This window comes from Cyprinus carpio, chromosome A1, assembly GCF_018340385.1.
Source record: "Cyprinus carpio isolate SPL01 chromosome A1, ASM1834038v1, whole genome shotgun sequence".
Classification (NCBI taxonomy): domain Eukaryota; kingdom Metazoa; phylum Chordata; class Actinopteri; order Cypriniformes; family Cyprinidae; genus Cyprinus; species Cyprinus carpio.
The window spans coordinates 23,918,671-23,937,925 of record NC_056572.1 but is presented as its reverse complement, the minus strand read 5'-3'; the positions used below and the strand labels follow the sequence as shown (position 1 = coordinate 23,937,925).

The window sequence follows — 19,255 nt, the reverse complement described above, 5'->3', positions numbered from 1 at the left end:
AACACTACTTGGAATAAAATAAGCATTAAATAAAATAAAATAACATAAAAAGTAACTCAAATAAAATCTGATTCAAAACATTAATAAAAAACTATAATAGTATATTAAATGGTACTAAAATAACACTGAGTAGGGCACAAAATACCTAACCTTAATCAAAAACCACTGTCATATATTCTGAATTCATTGCTAATTTTATTTTATTTACTTTTTTCTTTACACATAACAAATACAAACAGTACATTTACTACTCTTACTCTTTTTTCAGTTTCGTGGGTGAGCATTAAAACACTACAGGCTATGCTGACAATGATTAGTCAAGAAAAGAGCTCTAACTCTAACAGTTCTTTACATGACAGAAGTGTTCATTCAAGGAGGACAGGGGAAATTATCTGAGGGCTAAACATGGTGGCCTTTGCAACTGACAGAGTACACATTCTATTATCAGTGCTCTTCCCATCCATCTGCCCTTCACCCTCCCACCCACCCACAGTGACTGCCACTTACTCTTCAGCTGCAAACAACCAATGAGTTGATATGTGTTCTAGCATATATATATATATATATATGTATATTTATATGAAGACTTCAGATGCAAATGCTGTTAAGTGTCGCCTGACATTTTCATCTAAAATGAGCGTTTCTATCAGGCTCCCATGTCTTCGTTCAGTAATTTTACTTAAATGCCAATGTATAGGTCCTTATCTATGCCATTAAAATTAAATAACTGAACATAGGCTAAATATTGGAGCTTGATAAAAATGCTCATTTTAAATGAGAAGCAACAGTTTGCGTTTAAAACGTCTTTATAAACATCATTAAATATGTTAATTAATGGACTGGAATCATGTGGATTACTTGTGGGCTATTGTGAAATTTTATCAGCTAATTCTGATGGCACCCATTCACTGCATAGATCCTCTGGTGAGCAAATGATGTATTGCTACATTTCTTCAAATCTGTTCTGATGAAGAAATCTGGGATGGCCTGAGGGTAAGTAAATTTTCAGCATTTTTATTTTTTATTTTTTGGGTGAGCTATTTCTTTAAATAGTCAAAGAATGGGAACACTTTATTATAAAGCTTTTCCAATCTGTTGGCAAATAACGTTATTTATAGTGAATCAAGAGACAACTTATATGCAAGACTGGACATAATTACTTTGCCTTAGTCTTTGTTGTCTGTTAAATCACATAAAAACGACTTTTAAAGAAGAGGATGAATGAAAAAAATTAAAAGCAGATCCAAGTGCCCTAATGCCACACTTTGGCTGCAGAGAGCGTTTGAGCTTATCACCCAATTCCAGAGCAATGGCAAAAAAAAAAAAAAAAAAAAACCTGGGAACAGGGTCAACAATAAATAGGAGTAGGCACACACATGCACACACACGCTTCACAGATGCACCCGGTCTCAGCTGTGCCATAGACTCTGCCTACGGCAGCCCATGCCAGACACTGTCACTCACTGTAACACAACAATAATTTCATGGGTAAATCAAAAACAGGCAGTAGCTCAGTGCATTAGGCCTATATACCTAAATACAGCATAGGACCCCTTTGCCAGATTGGACCGGGCACGTTCCAGCACCAAGGGAATCAGCATGTGTTCGAGCATGTGCCATCATGTATGACTCATGAGTTACATTGCACTTAGTTTCATCATTGCTTACTGATACAGTCAGCTTGCAATGAGTGTATTGTAACCCACAATGATTAAATATAACTCCATGTCATGATATACTGAATATCAGGCATATTTTTTAAAAAAAACTGAAATTGGTTATAATTTATAAAAAAAAAAAAAAAAAAAAAAAAAAACAGATCTATACTGGTGCTACACTACCATTACTTTTTTTCTGTTAATTTAATTTTGAAGACAGTTATCGAGTGTTCCAAAAGAGGGTAACTTTTCCATTTTAAAAAGGTGATTTTTAGAGTATGTTCATTTAATAGCAATAATTAAATATTCTGAAAGCAATGCTTTAAAAACAGCAACAGGGTAGATGCTATATACTTAATTTAGCCATTGCCTTGTGCTTACGTTCATGACTTAGAAGGAGAATTTAATGGGGATTTTTCAACTATCTGGTTTTCAAAAAAATCATCTGTTTATTGTATAAAGTCAACAGGGTTGACTAATAATAATCACCTACTGATTACTACAACGACAATAATGTTAATCGATAATTCCGTTTCTTGCTATATTTATTAATCACGTGAGCAGGAAGCTCTCTTAGTGAAAGGGCTGGCACGAGTCAGGGGAAGTATTCAAATTCAGTTCTCTGTAATTGTAAGTAAGCGTTGCACATACATGAGTACAGTAAGAGTGGAGAAGCGCAATGTCAGTCAAGCTCGCTGTGTGGGGCGGTCTCTGCTCAGAAATGTCTGAATATGTCAAGAATCACTTCAGCTGCCGCACGCTTTCATACAGCACTCCGTCTCGTCCAGTGCCGCTACGAGGAAAGAGTTTCATATATGCCGTTTAGCCTCATAAGATTATGAGGGATTCCTTCGCGATTGCCGTGCGTAGCTTACAGAGCACAGGGGTGAAGGAGGAACAGTTGGAGCGCTGTCCAGGGTCCTGAAGTCAAGAAGCCAGAGGTGCTGAAGGGAGCACAGGCGTTCACAGAGGACTGTATGTCTATGCCAAACACGCCTTGAGATGACTCGGAAAAGGCTGCGTTCTGTGGCTGTCTGGGGATTCGTTGCGTGGGAAATAGGAATTCTGTTGAGGTAAGAGCAAATATTGTCCCTGGCGGAGGAAAGAGGATTTTATTTATTTATTTTTTTTCTACAATTTCGTGTTGAGATTCAACATCACATGAATACTTCCTATGTAGCTGATCGTCACTGAGCTGTGGAGGTTGAAACTATCAAAATAAACGAAATGTGTACTTTCAGCCTTATAGAGTAACAATACAGAAAGCTATGCAGTTATGAAAAATTCTCGTGTCACCACTGTGTTCTTTATAGCTATTGATGGTGCAGGTAAAGTTTTTAAAGCAGCTTTTTCTCAGTGTAACAGGTGATATCTTCCTATTTTCACATAAAGCTCAGGAATCATCATGAAAAGTATTGTTTTCTGAAATAAAATAGACTTTTCATAATTAGATTATTAAGAATTATGATATTTTGGATAAATATTGATGATGTGTTTGTGCCCAAATGTTAGAAATATGAAAATATTAATGGAAATAGAAAAAAAAAAAAAAAAAAAAAAAAAAAAAAAACAGACAATGCTGCAAAGTAAAGAAAATGTAATAGGTACTTTTTCCATAATTTTCTCTTCCTTCACACAGAATTAAATGTTTTGCAAGGAGAAAATGGATCTTTCAGTTCAATTTAAAAAGTATGTTATTTTTGTACTCCTGACAGTACATCCCAGTGGAACTTTACCTTCTTATGAATCCTGAATGATATGCATTCTTATTTTAAGTGATTATTTTTACTCTGCCTACTCTTTTGCCACCACCCTTCAGTCCAATCTTGCAAGTAGCTCCAAAAAATGATATTGGCACAGGCGAGAGTTCTGGGTCCCTTTGAAAAATACTGAATCCTCACAATTCTTTTATCTGATGATGCTATGAATTTTTAATGTTTCATTTGTCGTGATCCTTAGGCCCACGCAAGCATAACGCCTTGCATTATTGATTCTATGTCGCCTTTGTATTGGTTGCCATTCAGTGTTCCTTGAGGGAGAGTTTTTACCTAAAGCCATTACTTAGGATATAGTTTTCAAAGAAAAGCGGGATACGCCTCATTCCACAATTCAGAATATAATTCAGAACATTCCACAATTCAGAATTAATTACAGTGTACAGGAAACATTCATCCTTGACACTAAATCTAACTTTACAATTTGTTATGTTGCAAATAATTATTTTTTGCAAGAGCTACTCACCAATAAGATTAATCTTCAAAGAGGGCAAAGATTCTATGGACAGTAAAGAGCTTAGCAGAGGAGGTGGAAGAGGAGTGTCTGTTGGATATCATGCAATAACAATAGCTCAGCTTCACTTCACAACAGGTGCAGTGTCAGCAAACAAGGTGTTGAGTGGTAGTCGTGTGAGTTTCTCAATGTGCTTATATCTTAGTGAAGATCTTTGTGCAGAGATTTTTTTCTGCAGGCTCTGTAGACTGTATAAAGCATCTCCTCGACTCTTTCTGATTTTCATAGTTGAAAGAGTTTGATAGTTGATAGATGATAGTTTTCTTTGATGATTTACATTCTTTGATCCACTTGAATTGAAATGCTTGAATAAAAATAACCACAATCGAATACAATGTATTATATACTGACTTTTGTGTACCATAAATCCTGGCACAAAATAACTCATTAAGATATCGTCAGATACCCTGCAGATAATTTAATGGGGGATGTTTTAGTTCATTATCAGTCGACACCATCTGTAGAACTTCAAAAGATTAAAATGCCTGTTTCCTATTAAACAAAACAGTTGAAAAGTATCAAAATTAGCTGGATTGATTAAACTTTGGGCCTTAAATAATGTTATTCTATACATTGGTTTACCACATTTATATATTATTACTTTGTGTCCTGAAATTTACTCTGACCATTTTAATTTTAAAACTACTGTAAAGCATAGTACAACTAAAAATGTTATTGAATTATTATGTTTCTCTATTCTGGTTATATATATATATATATATATATATATATATATATATATATATATATATATATATATATATGTTTTGAATATATTGAAATCAGCACTATATTATTTTCATGTCCAAAAAAATATATTTGAAAAAAAAAAAAAAAAAAAAACTTCAAATCCATATTTTCGAGTTATTTTCTTCTTCGAGATATTTTCTTCTTTTGTGTTTGCACAAACTATATATATATATATATATATATATATATATATAGATATATATATATATATATATATATATATATATATATATTATTATTATTATTTTTTTTTTTTTTTAGAATATACTGTATAACTCATGAGTAGCTGGTATGTTTTAAAGATGTGAATACAGATGTTCCAGTTTCAGGTATAAACCAGAGATGATGGCACAATTGTTATTTTTGGATCATTAAGATACTACTTTATATTGTTTTTATTCATATTTATAATAATATTTAGAATGTTTTTTTCATATTTTCTATTTTAATTTAAAGTTTCATTTAGTTAAAATATTAGTCATTTCTAGAGTGTTTTTTTTAAACATATAAACAATAATAACATTTTATTTGTTTATTATTATTATTATTATTAATGCTAATAATGTCTATAACATTTTTATTTAAATGATTTTCATGACGACTTCCCACAACTTTACTTTTTACTGTAGCATATACTCAAACATATCAAACGATATCAAAAGTCCTCACCACATCACCACACACACATCAACAACCGCAATCTAACAAAAGGTCCCAGCACACACACGTTTAGCATTTCCACGCTGAGAATGAATACAGAGAGATATTTCAGCTGTCAGTTTATCCTCAGAGATGCTAATGGAATATGGCACCACAAGGCGTTGTGTTCATATCCGACACCACTCAGCGCAGGTTTATATGCCTCTGCTCCATACTAACAAGTCATTATGTGACTCTGGGCTGACATGGATTTGAATGTGTTGTTGAATGTGTTATGAAGGACATAAAGGATCAAAATTGCCTGTTTAGTGCCCCAGAGTCTTGCTGTCATACCCTGTTTTGTTGGACATTGAATATCGTCTTAGTTTCTTGCTTGTTGATGGCTTCATGGATGACTAATCTGACTTCTCAATAGCTTTAGGAACCCAAATAAGGGCAACAGGGGTTACTGTAGCTGTCACACGGGGAAGTTGTAACAAGAGCTATAAGTAAAAACTCAATTATTCAAATGGTTTTTATAGAAATGTTAGTTTCAAACGTTTACTTAAAACTGAATAATAAGTTAAAAAGAAAATCTAACTAAAAATCTAAATATGACTTTCTGTTATGAAAAAAGATGTTGATTTCATACATGTCCTCATATGAAGACACCGGGACTAAAAGCATGTTTATTACGCATTTTGGGAGACACAACAAATGGATATGGAAAGAAATTATAATTCAATATTGCTATGAAATATTATATACTATTTTGAAAATCTTGTCAATTATTACTCCAATTAGTACACTTCTTTTTTTATTACATGTTGCCCCAAAAACACACTGATATGCAAATTAGATTTAGTTTATAGATACATTATATATAATGAGAAAACCTGTTTATGGCCATTTTACACATATTTTGCATTTTAAAAAATGGTATATTAAATTATAAATTAGAATTATCTTTATACAAAGTTTGGTTAAAAAATAAAAAATCCTGAAAACTATTGGTGAATTAAAAAAAAAAAAAATCTATTGTTTTTGACTAAGCATGTTCATTCATGTCTTTTTATTTTTTTTAAAGAAATTGAGTCCCAATGTCCTCAAGGACGTAGCATAGCTTATGAATGAAATATAATTTTTTTTTTTTTTTTCTTTAATGCTCTAAAACAATGTAATGACATGAAAAAATGTTTGCTGGGTCTTAAGACGTGAAATAGCAAGTTTTTTCTTATTGTGACAACTTACCCCATATAGTGTGACAACTGCCATGGGTCATGGTGTCACAGAAGGTCTGCATGTTCTTTTTTACCTTTATTAACACTGGTGAAAATGTTTTTAATGTTTTTTCCCCCCAAGTAGCCCAATATGTGCTTTAACAGTAACTGAATTTCAAACATAAGAGGAAGTCAATATTCACTGGGATGAAAAGTGTGACAACTAGCCCCAGTGTCCCTTATCTTGATTGCAAATATTAACTTTGAGAGAACACTTAATCAATCATAATTTGAAACCGGGTAGAAGTAATTATCATCTGGACTGAGAATTTGCAGTAATCTGCACTGACAGTTCACAAAGACTGACTGTTGGAAGGATTGAAGTATGTTATTATTAAAACTGACATTTACCTTGCAGGTTCATGGTTTGCAGACAGTGGATTTAATTATGTGCAGCTATGTATTAGAAAAAAAAGTCTACTGTTGTGTCTTTGTTTCTATGATCAGTATTCATAATTACTATTCAGTGTGGGGAAATACTGCATACATAATGAATTTAGAAAGACTGTCTCTTTGTCATCTCTGTTTAAAAAAAAATAAATACAAAATTGTGGCAGCAGTTCTGCCAACTCAAATAACTTGACTGGACAAGGACAGACTAATATCAGCACTGGACCAAAGACAGTGTAGGTCATTGTGCGTCAGTGTGTTATCTGCTCCAAGAGAAAGACATGCTGTTGCTGAGTATCACACTTCACCCACCAAAAATATCCAGATGTATATCAGTCTTTAAAGTTGGATATGTCTAGAAATACCTATCTGAAATACCTATTATGTTCTTTCACTAAAAAATGGAATGGAATAAGTACCTTTTCTACTTAAACCAGGCTCAGGAAAAATATGTGCATGTGGCAACGTTTGCGTTTTTACTAAAATTATATTATCTTGCTTTTTGCACATTCACAGCAGTTTCCAAATGAAATTTCCAGTGACTGGGATTAAAAAGTATGTTAAATTTTCACAGAAACAGATAAATGTGACTGTGCCAACATTTTATTATTATTATCATTATTTTTTATTATTATTATTTTATTATTGGTTCATGCACATATTGCAGCAGTTCGGAAATCAAATGCTGATGAGTGGCGATAAAAGGTTAATGTTTTATCGAGTTTGCAAATAAACATACACCTAACCAACAGTGAGATAAAAGAATTTACAAATCATGCACTATGGTAAAGGTGTTTTAAAAAATATTGTTCACATGGAAATGAGTCTTCATTAATTGATAGTCTGCTTTGTTGTTGGTGTTTTACCATCTCTAGTACTCATTTTAAAACACATTAACAAATTGTACTGTATTTGGGGAAAATGATGGTAGAGGTATGTTTTTTCCAATGAGCCTGCGTTGCTTTATTATCTGTAATGCATGTCTTAATGCATTTTCTCACAATAGTAGGATGTACTGTAGCAGCAGTTAGAGGTGATAAAGGGAGTAAATGGGGGGGGGGACTGTCTGTGAAATAAGACACAACAAGATTGTTGATAATTAAAGATAATGCAAAATGCACACATACATGCACAATGTTAAGCCAGATGTTCACATTTGCACTCCTCTTGCTTTCTTTGTCATCTGCTGGAGCACTCACTGGAGCGGAATGTTCCAATAGATGACAGTGGCTCACCCCCAAGCGGGAAGCGCACCTCATAGTGTCTGATTTCTGCCGTGTGCATTAGGACCAACTGGCCAGCCTTACCCTCTGGCTCTCATTCTTTAACAAACCACTTGGCTTCTAAAAGCACCAATGCTCTCTTTTTCTCTGACTTCAAGAGGTATTTTATTTTTTATTTAAGTCTGTTTCACTCCTCTGCCTCGAGTGCCAGTTTGCGTGTCGTAAAAGATTAGGTAGGTCCTGTTGCATTATTGATAAGATTTTGTCACAAAGCATTGATTGTGCTTTGAGTTATTCTGCTAGGCTTGTTTCTCATGAATACTTTCGTCAGAGTTTTTGAAATCCGGAGAAAGACACAGAACAGAGGTTGAACACAATGTTCAAGTTTTCATAAAGATTTTCTGTATGAGGAAAACGTCATGGAGTAAAATCTAAGTAAATGCTAGGTTTTAAAAGAGCACATTTTGACAAAATTATTAAGAAATTAAATTGAACACTTATTCAAATAAAACATCTTACACTTCATTTTCTGAAAGGTAAAAGGAAACAAAAGTAAGACAAACACAAATGCTCAGCAAACAGTTAGGGTATCAGCGGTGCTCTCGTGATATAAGCAGTTTAAAAATAATTTAAATTTGCATGTTTCATTATATTCCGATGCTCTGAGAAAAATCTTATAGTGTGAATTTATTACAAAGTATGCTATTGTTCAAAAGACTGGGGTTGTTAATAATGTTTTTTGAAAGAAGTATCTAATTCTCACCAAGACTTTTGATGAATTTAATGCAAAAAGTATTCATTATTTAAAAAAGATATTAATTACTCCAAACTTTTGAGTGGTAGTGTATGTCTCTGGTACAAAAGGATATATATATAAAACTCTAAAAATCTCTATATGATTTATCATAAATGCCACATAAAACACCATTAATATTATCTGCAGTTATGTCAATACTAAGTGATGAAGCAGTGGTGTGGTGGTGAAGTACAGTGAAAACAGCTGGCAGGGGATCTATTACCTGAGTTAGGCGTGCTGATCACGGTTTGTATAGCTGCAAAAATAAGCTATAACTGTGACATTTAAGCTGCCAGTGTGGCAGTTGATGCGTGAAGCACAAACCTCTGTCAGACATCAGTGCCACTGCTGTCACATTCTGTGGAGTGTGAGTTCCTTTTTTTTTTTTTTTCAGCTCATGCTCAGTAAAGCTGCATGTACTCCATCAATAAAAATACCTCTCAGCTGGGCATGCAGGAGAGCTCTTCCCTGTCCACTTAACTTGTTTTCTATTTCCACCTGACAATACACACAGACTATCCTGGGTGAAGTTTTCATCTTGTAAGAATGTTTGGAAAACTAAACGTACAGAAGTGTGTTAATTCTTTAAAAGCTATTCTTGGCTTGGGAAAATGCTGTATGTTTGAAGACCACTGTGAGATTTCAGGGACATGTTTTAAAATCGTGTGCTGCTGTGATCTGAAATCCACATACAGTGAATGGTGAATTGTGCATGTATCTACTGTACACCAGCACCAGATTAAAGCTTGAGCCACTGTGGCTGTCCTGATATACAGTAGAGCCCAACATATTTTTGCTGCTATAGCTCTGGTTATATTTAAATAGCAATTTGACATCAGAGCATTTTTATTACAATTTGAGGCCCTTAATTAGAAAGACCCAACAAACACAAATCATTGTAACTATGTCATTTCAAGTGATATCAATAGACGCAAAATTTTTGTATTAAATTAAAACAGCACTACTTTTTCCCCTAGTAGACATAGACTGTACTTAGCAGCCTGAAACTTTATGAGGATATGTTTTGCTGAAATCTCTCCATTATGTGTGTGTGTGCGTGTGTGCACATAAAGGATATTACATTACCACACATATAAGGAGATGAAAGGTGCAGATCTTAGCAGAGCCCAGTGTCTGTGGTAGCATTGATCCGAGCATTGATGCAGTGTATCCTCTGACCAGACTTTGTGCTACGGATAATCAGTCCATTGTCAGTGATTGCAACAGAATGCAAAATGTGTGTGTTCAATGTAATGTAAGTTTGTGTAGGCTATGAGACCATGAAGACACAAAAGCCTGAATCCAGAACCGAGTAAGCTTTCTCCTTCACTGGTAGGAACTGTGCTGCAAATAATAAATGAGCACAATACATGGTAAATATTAGTAAAACGTTTTTAATCCTTATTTTTAGTATTGATAAAATTATATTTAAAATTCTAAATTCTCAGACTGCATTCTCTATAAACAATTCATGCAATGCTGCCTGAATTTGACCAAAAGAAGGTATCTTAAGAGCAGCATTCAAATACTTGCCTACTCATTAAAACTGTTTTCGTAGATGGAGCACGCCAATGATGCAGCTCTCAAGGTTTTGATAGAAGAGCTAAGCTATTTATTCAGCAGGTATACCTGAACTCATCTTTCTCTTTGTTCTCAATGCATCTCATAAATCTCATCAGCAGTCTTTTCAGATCTTCAGTCTGTGGCTGGAATTCTGTGATACTAGTGGAATGATGTTGGGAGTGCAGCTAAAGGGCAAAGATCTAGAAGTTGGGTCACAGAGAAACAGAAATAATATAGACCATGTCAATATAATGACTGTTGGAGACGATGTTTATCAGCCATACCTCAAAGATCTGGGGATGAAATTCAGTGTTCTGGAAAGCGAGTGATTTATCCAGTCAGCGAATTAGCTATCTGAGTGAAAAGGAAATGAAGACCTTACATGAAACATGTAGAATGAGACAGAGGATCCCAGGGGACTCTGATCATTTCAGTTAGTGCTGTACATTGAGGAGTGAAGAGTGTATGCAATTACTCAGAAACAGTGTTTAAATTTAATAACAGCTGTGCATGGACTTATATTTACTGAACAACAAAGTCTCAGTTCTTTCACCATTCAAAAAAGCCATAAGAGCTAAAGATTGAAAGCAAGTCAAGAATCACCTTGTGTATTAGAACGTGTCCCATAATGATAAACTAAGACAAGTGGTTTGGAATGAGATACTCATCTGGGAAAACCAAAGATGCACAGAAAACCTTCACTGTCAACTTAAACTCTTCTCACTGGCATAAGTTAAGTGTTGCATCTTACAATTGCCATGTCTGTGTTAGGTAAAAAGAGAAAGAGCATTTCTGTCACATAATCAGATATGCAACATTTGGATTCTGACTGATAGCATCCAGTAGATCTCTCCTGCTGTGGAGCTCCCAGAAGACAAACGCAGAAGGGAGCTTTCACACCTGTTTAGCACTAAAAGCAGGATTTTTCGTATTTCGATAAACCCAGACTCCACAGGGTGGCTCTGGGAAAAATAGGACAGTCTTCTAAAATTGGCAGCTGCTTTGAAAATGTAATGTGCCAAGCTTCAAGCTACTGTACTCATCATAATTTAAAGTAGCTAGCTAAATTAAAATTATTTAAAGAGACAGTTATCTTTTGAGTATAAAACTGTATGATGATAATTTAAAATTTAATTACAGCCAAATTTTTGACAAACGTATGGAGCCCCGCACATGCCATGCAGGAAAAAAATAGTAGGCTAAATCGTGTGCAAGATTTACTATTTTGTTCCCTTGATTTATAAATTGTGCGCACGATTTACTAATTCGTTCCCTCAATTTGCTAAATCATACACACGATTTATAAATCGAGAGAGCGAATTAGTAAATTGTGTGCACAATTTAGCAAACTGAGGGATCGAAATAGAAATTGTGTGCATGTTTTAGTACATTGAGGGAACAAATTAGTAATTATTATTTATTTTTTCTTGCATGTCATGTGTGGGGCTCCGTATAAATTAGGGTTTCTGAAAGCGCAAATAGATTGATAGATATATAGACAGAGAGCTTCAGTACACTAGTTGCACTTTAACACGGATTGTCACTAGCAAACTGTCCTCTCTCCCACTTGCTTAGTCTAGAGATCATGTTCTGTCTGACTGGAATTACATTCAGTGTTTGTGATGGACCCCACACATCCAGAGAATCATCTGGTGGCTATCTGATCCCTGATTAAATTGATAATCTCTGCCCTCACACGCCTCTCTGCACTGGTTCCAGGGTAGTATCTTGGAAGCACCTTCATGTTATGTTCATTATAGTTAGAAAGCAAAAGTGGGGGTGGATGAAATAACGCCTTGTGTGTGTTAATGGAAAAAAAAGTTTAGACAGATAACTATAAAGACTATGAATAAAAGGAATTCAGAATCAGAATGAGCTTTATTCACTGTGTGCACAAACACACAAGGGCACAAACACACATGTACATACATACACAGATATGGACTACCGTTCAAAGGTTTGGGGTCAGTAAGATTGTTCTTTTCTTTTTCTTTTTGAAAGACATTAATACAAGGATACATTAAATTGATCAAAAGTGACAGTAAATACATTTTTAATGGTACAAATGTTTATATTTTTGGTTAAATGGTTATATTTTTAAATACTGTTATTCTGAAATTTCCATTCATCATAAATAAATAAATAAAACACTGAAAATATCAGAAATACAGTATCAAGCAGCATAACTGTTTACACATCATTGATAATAATAAAAATAATAAGTATAATATACGAAATGTTTCTTGAGCAGCAAATCAACATATTACAATGATTTCTGAAGGATCATGTGACACGGAAGACTGAAGTAATTCAAGACTGTTGAAAATTCAGCTTTGCACCACACAGGAATAAATTACATATTACAATGGAAAACACTTATTTTAAATTGTAATATTTTTCATAATATTACATAATATTTCATAATATTACTGTATTTTTAAATAAATGTAGTCCTGGTGAGCATAGGAGACTTCTTTCAAATCTTACCAACCCCAAACATTTGAACAGTAGTGTATAACACAAGAGAATAGAAATAGACTTGGGTCTGAATTGAGTACAGAAATTAGTACAATCATAGCTGAACAAACCAGAAGTGTTTTTAATTTTAGAAATAATGGCTTTGGATATTCGTTTGAACTTTCATCTGCTCCAATTACTGCTGGAAACCCTCAGGCCATCATACAGTATCTTCAGTCTTAAATTGAAAAGATTTTGTAATGGTTTTAAATAAGGAGCAAGGTTGCATTTCTGTTTCAAGTTTTCATCTAGCTTACAGTTAGATGAATGCAATATATGGCAAGGAGAAAAAAAAAATTCTCATTTTATATGCAGGAACAGCCATTGTAAAATAATCTGTCTTCTTATGAATACAGCTGAGAAAGACCACTGTGTGTTACAACTATGGACTTCTGTTCCTTTTGAGTTCTCCTTATTTGGTCATGTTCGGTTCCTCGTTTTGTTAATTGATTACTCCCCACCTGTTTCCATTCTTCTGATTACTTTCCTTGTGTTTAAAACCCTGTCTGTTTAGTTCCAGTTTGTCCGCTATTGTTTATTGTTTATCGTTTGACTACGTTGAATGCAACGATGATCTGTGTTTGGCTGTACCCCTGTTCTCCTGTGGATCACTAAAAGTACCCTTTTCTATATCTCCTTTGTTGAGCGTTTTGCTAGCACACCAGCACTGGTAACACTGTGATTGTGCTTAACGTGACTGTTACTATTGGGAGCTATGCTGACCTCAAGCATTTCTAGAAGGTTTCTTGTTTGCGTTTGCTAGAATTTTAATTTTGATAAGCTATAATGACAAAATGACTGTTGAGATGAACCATTGCCTCCATGCCTCCATTTCACCCAAACAGCAGTTATCTTTTCTACCAATTTTGTGGTTGACCACACAGACACACATAAGCACACCGTTTTGATTATTTTGGCAAGGTTGTGCAAGCTTAAGATTAAACAGCAATGGGGGAGGAGAGGGTCTCTGATAGCTTCCAATCTTGATCCAATTTACCAAAAATGTCAACTAATCAGTCAACAAAGCAGAGCGCTTGTACTGTATCTCTAAGGAAATTCTCAAAGGAAATCAGTTACAAATGACAGACTAGGTGTTTCTGCTTTTCCGTAAAAGTGTAATGTTGGATGGATTATTTTGCACCATTTCTCATGTGTAAATCCCTCTGAATCAAAGAGTTGCCTAAATTCATATTTTACACTTTAAATGTGACTTTCTAAAGCAAGAAATTAGTCTATTTGATACAGAATGGACAAAGCCTTTCAGTCACTCACAATGAGAGTGTTCCTAGCAGGAGCCATCAGAAAACCAATACAAATACACAATATATTATATCACCCCCAAAGCACTGACATAGATTGCAGACAGAACTGATAAGCCTTTTTGTTTTGTGTTCTGTAGGGAAAATAAAATCTCACATATTTTGTTCATTTATAGTGCATGCACCTGGTTGCACACTCTCTTGGTTGTATAGCTGCCCACATAATAGCAGTCTTTTTTTTTGTGAACCTGTTAATAAACGTGTTAATAATACTAATACTAATACTACTACTACTACTACTACTACTACTACTACTACTACTAATAATAATAATAATAATAATAACTTTTATTTAAATTATAAAAAAATGAACCGATCAATAAATAAATATATTCATAATATTGTTCTATACAATAAAAAAATGAGTATGTAATTAAACAAATAATAATTAAAATAATAATTTTACAGAACAACAGTAAAATTACAATACTAATATGTATGACTTCTTTTTCTAGAACTTTTATTTTGGAGGAAAACCACAGGGAGGCCTTAAAGGCCTTCTCTTTTGTTGAAAACAGGCATATAAACTATTCTTATTACAAATTTGGGAACATGGTTGTGTTGCCATGTTTCATTTTCAATTTTCAATGACATATTTCACAGGTCGGAAAATGCAGAAATCAGTTTAAAAACAGAAAAATCACATCCCTGTTAATTAGTTATTTATTTTATAAATAAATATAATAAATATTGTAATTATTCATTTATTAATTGTGCTCTTTTTGACTCTACGGTTTGGAATCAGTCAGTGGTATCACTATATGAGAGAATTATTATTTCAGCTGGCTGATGCCACTGGATTTATATGTAGATGAATAGCAGCTGTCACAGTAATACTTATCCATCAATGCTAATGACAAACCAAAGCTTACCATTACAGTGTGAAATTGTGTGGGATAGGGTGGCAACATATTCCTGTACACATTAACTCCATTACACATTGGCATTAAAAAAAAATAACTAGCACCTTAACCAGGAAAGACACAATAACTACACCAGCACACCCCAGGCTGATGGCCAGTCTATGCCCATGAGCTAAACAACACGAGTTCTATCAGCATCTTGCACAGTACACAACACTAATGACAATGGGCAACATTCAGAGAAGGTGAACCACTAGAAAAAAAAAGGACCCAAATTGTGTCCAGCCTCCTCGCATTAGCAGAGCAAGACAACACAGCAAGCACCATGCTGACAGGACAGGTCACACCGATCCAGCAGTTTAGCTGTGGATTCACGTTAAGGGAGGCAGACGAGGGGTGGGGGAGAGGGTTGTTTGTCCCACAGCAATGACAACCCAATGAGACTGAAGCCTACAGGGGGTGACAACAAAACTGCAGCTATACTCTCCTCATAATAACTGGATGCATTTCAAAGACATGCTAGGCATAATGAGATGGAAGATATGCTGCAAATAGTTGTATAGTTACTGTGATGCATGGTGATCTGAAATAAAGGAAGTAGCTGATTAAATAGTTATAAATAGTAAATAGTTATCAGCTGGTTTTATAGTTATTGTGATGCAAGTTGCTCTAAAGCTAAATCAGCTGATGGAAATGAAAATTAAAGTTTATAAATTAATCATACACACACACACACACACACACACACACACACACACACACACACACACACACACACACACACACACACACACACACACACACACACACACACACACACACACACACTTATTATTATTAGGTAATGATGCATTTACTTAATGTGGTAAGGTAGTTACGGTAAAGAAATTGATTTTGTTAAAATAAATGTTGTTCTTTTAAACTATCTATTCATGAAAGAATCTTGGAAAAATCACATATCATGGTTCACACAAAAATAGTATTACTGATTATTATATCATCACTGATTAATATCACTGTTTTAATATTTCAGTTTCTCATGAATTTTTAATGAAATAAATGTAACTCTGGTAAGCATAAGAGACTTCTTTTAAAAATAATAACAATTAAATGGTACTGTACATAAACATAATTAGACACATATACTGTATAAATGTATTTGTCTATAACTAATATTCAAGTATAGATGAATGTGTGTTGTGTCAGTGAATAAGCATAGCACAAACTATGATAAATGTGTGTGGCAAATGAAAGCAATTTTATCATTCTGCAGTAATTTGTGTACAGTAATTGAACAATATTAGAGTATTAAAGAGATTATCAATAAGCAACTGACATATTTCAGATACAGTCTATGTGGATAAATGTTTCATGTGAATTTGAGCATAAGGTGTCTGCTGGCATTTATTCTTGCCTGGGACTGAGTATGAAGTGAACCGTGTGTGAATTGTACTGTAAGTGCTTTTGATTAAGTCAGAGCTGTCACACCTTAAAGGTGAAGCTATAACTCTTCTTTTATACTGACTGAACTGTGAACTGATGTTTTCAGTTAATTGTCTAAGCCATCCTGTTTCTATCTATTGCTGATATGCTCCTTCATCTGTTTCTTTCATTCTTTCCATCTCTTCAAATATCCACTGCCTTCCCCTTCTTCTCCCAATCTGTCTGAAGTACTGCCATGTCCTCTCAACTTGTCTGTCATTCAGAAAATTTCTTTTATTCCTTTGTTTTTCTTTTATAACCATTCATTAAAAAGTCTGTCATATTCTAATATAACTATGACATTAGCCACTGGGCTTATCCTTAGTGAGAGTTTGATGTCAATGATGTCATCAATGAAAACAACATCCTCACATACAGTCAAATTTACACTATAAAAATATTCTATTAAATTTATGAAAAATAAAAAAAAGAAAGTTACAATGGCCAAAATCTGGGGCCACCAGTAATCCTTGCAGGTAGACTGGTATATAAACATTATATAATTTAAATAAATATACAGTTATAAAATATACAGGCCCCAATGTGCCATGCAGTACTGCAGAATTATTGTCACAACATTTTGTTATGGTGAATTTTTCCCAGTTGTAGCTATTGTTTTTTTTTTTAAGTCATAAATTAACAGTACAGGTTTTAGCTTTTAATCTTAAAATGTACTGATAAACAATAATAATGCAAGTACTACAGTAGAAAGTCACATGACTACAAATGGCCTGTACATAAACATTGCCATCACTCTCAGATTTTGTTGAACCACCTTTTGCTTTAATTACAGCCTTTAGTCTGTTGGGATACGTCTCTACTAACTTTGCACATCTAGACTTTGCAATATTTGCCCACTCTGCAGCAGAACTGCTAAGTTCAGTTAAACACCCCATCACAGGATATATAGACCTCCTCCATGCGTTACTGTAGGAATGCTGTTATTTGAATGTTGAGCTGTATTGGATTTCCGCCAGACATATGGTTTGGTGTTGAGGCCAAATAATTCAATTTTAGTCTCATATGCCTTTAGAAACTTCAAGGTGCGTTTTGGCAAAGCTCCGTCGTGACTGCATGCGGCCTTTCTCGAGAAGTGGCTTTTTTTCTTGCGACCTTCCCATACAAGCCACATTTGTGGAGAATTTGTGATATTGTTGTCACATGCACACAATGACTACTCTTTGTCATAAATTCTTGCAACTGCTTAAGAGTTGCTGTAGGCCTCTTGGTGTCAGGGATTCAGCACGTTCCCAGTCGCCAGCCTTTTAATCACCCACACCTGTTGCTGCTAACCAACACACCTACAGTATAAAGCACTCACATTCCTCAGTGTCAGTGTCTGGTCTCAAGGTTGCAACAAGGGACTCTTACCTGTTTCTTCTTACCTACTTGTGATCACGTCTGTGTTGACCACACTCACCACGTGGAGTGGCTCTTTCAACCAGTTTCAAGTGACGCTGGCACAAAAAATCTGATTTTTCACACATCAGAATTTGTTACACACGTATAAACACAAAAATCTGCACAAGATCCGATTTTTTTTTTTTTCGCATCCTATCTGAGCCACTTCCATATGTTGTTTTAAATCAGATACATATCCAATATATGGACATCTGACCTACATCTAAACACACATCTGATTCCCTGCAGAACTTCCGATGCAAAGGCGACACATTTGACCATAAAGATTGTGTTTTAATGCTGGTGTGCTGTATGCGCTCACATTTTATTAGTATGGAATCTTTATATAGGTAAGAAATTGTACATTCAGTAGCTGGTTTTCAACCCCTGCCTCGTGAATTTTATAAATACAACAGCTAAAAGCAGGGGCGTTGCACAAGATCCCAGGCCCTATGTATAGGCAGTCCTGATGGGCCCCCCCCCCCCCCCAATGAAAATATTCAGGTAAAATAAAATATATTCCAGACTTTTCAAGGGCCCTCTCTTCCTTTGGGGCCCTGGTAATCAGTACTGGTTTTACCCCCAGTCCGACACCCCTGGCTAAAAGTTACATTATATTTCTCAGCAATGAGGTGATAACTTAGCAGTTTTTGTAATTAAACCAACAAGCTTCACTGGTTTGCAAGCTTCACACTCGCGCCTTTAATCTATCTCTCTCGTTAATTAATTTGAATTAATTTCAATAAATATCATCTTATATTTCACTAAAGAATTCTACTTCTAACGAGGTGTAGATAAAATAGCCTAACAACTAAAAATTACCATTATTTTACGTTACTTATCCGTTCAGTCAGATTTTGAGCTGCAAAAAATCCATGACATCAATTGTCCATGCTGGCAAATAATAATGGCCACTCAACGTGAATTATATAAATAATTTTAATAGCATGGCCATTCAAAACCCGAGGGTCTACCAGTGCATAGTAAAGCGATAAGTGCAGACAATCCTTTTGGGTGGGAATTCAAAAAGGTCAAAAGATTGGATCTTTGCATTAAGACTTGCAGTGTAAATGCAGCCAAAATGA

General features: G+C 34.6%; 1 protein-coding gene across 2 annotated transcripts in view; it reads left to right on the top strand.

The window, feature by feature from the left end:
- Positions 1-2,248: 2,248 nt before the first annotated feature.
- LOC109078453 (glycine receptor subunit alpha-3-like) overlaps positions 2,249-19,255 on the top strand; it is a 61,240-nt gene continuing 44,233 nt past the window's right edge. For both annotated transcript variants that reach the window (XM_042758472.1, XM_042758465.1), the window contains exon 1: positions 2,249-2,731. In XM_042758472.1, the coding sequence (XP_042614406.1) occupies positions 2,661-2,731 (71 nt within the window). In that variant the 5' untranslated portion in view covers positions 2,249-2,660. The remainder of the gene's footprint in view (positions 2,732-19,255) is intronic.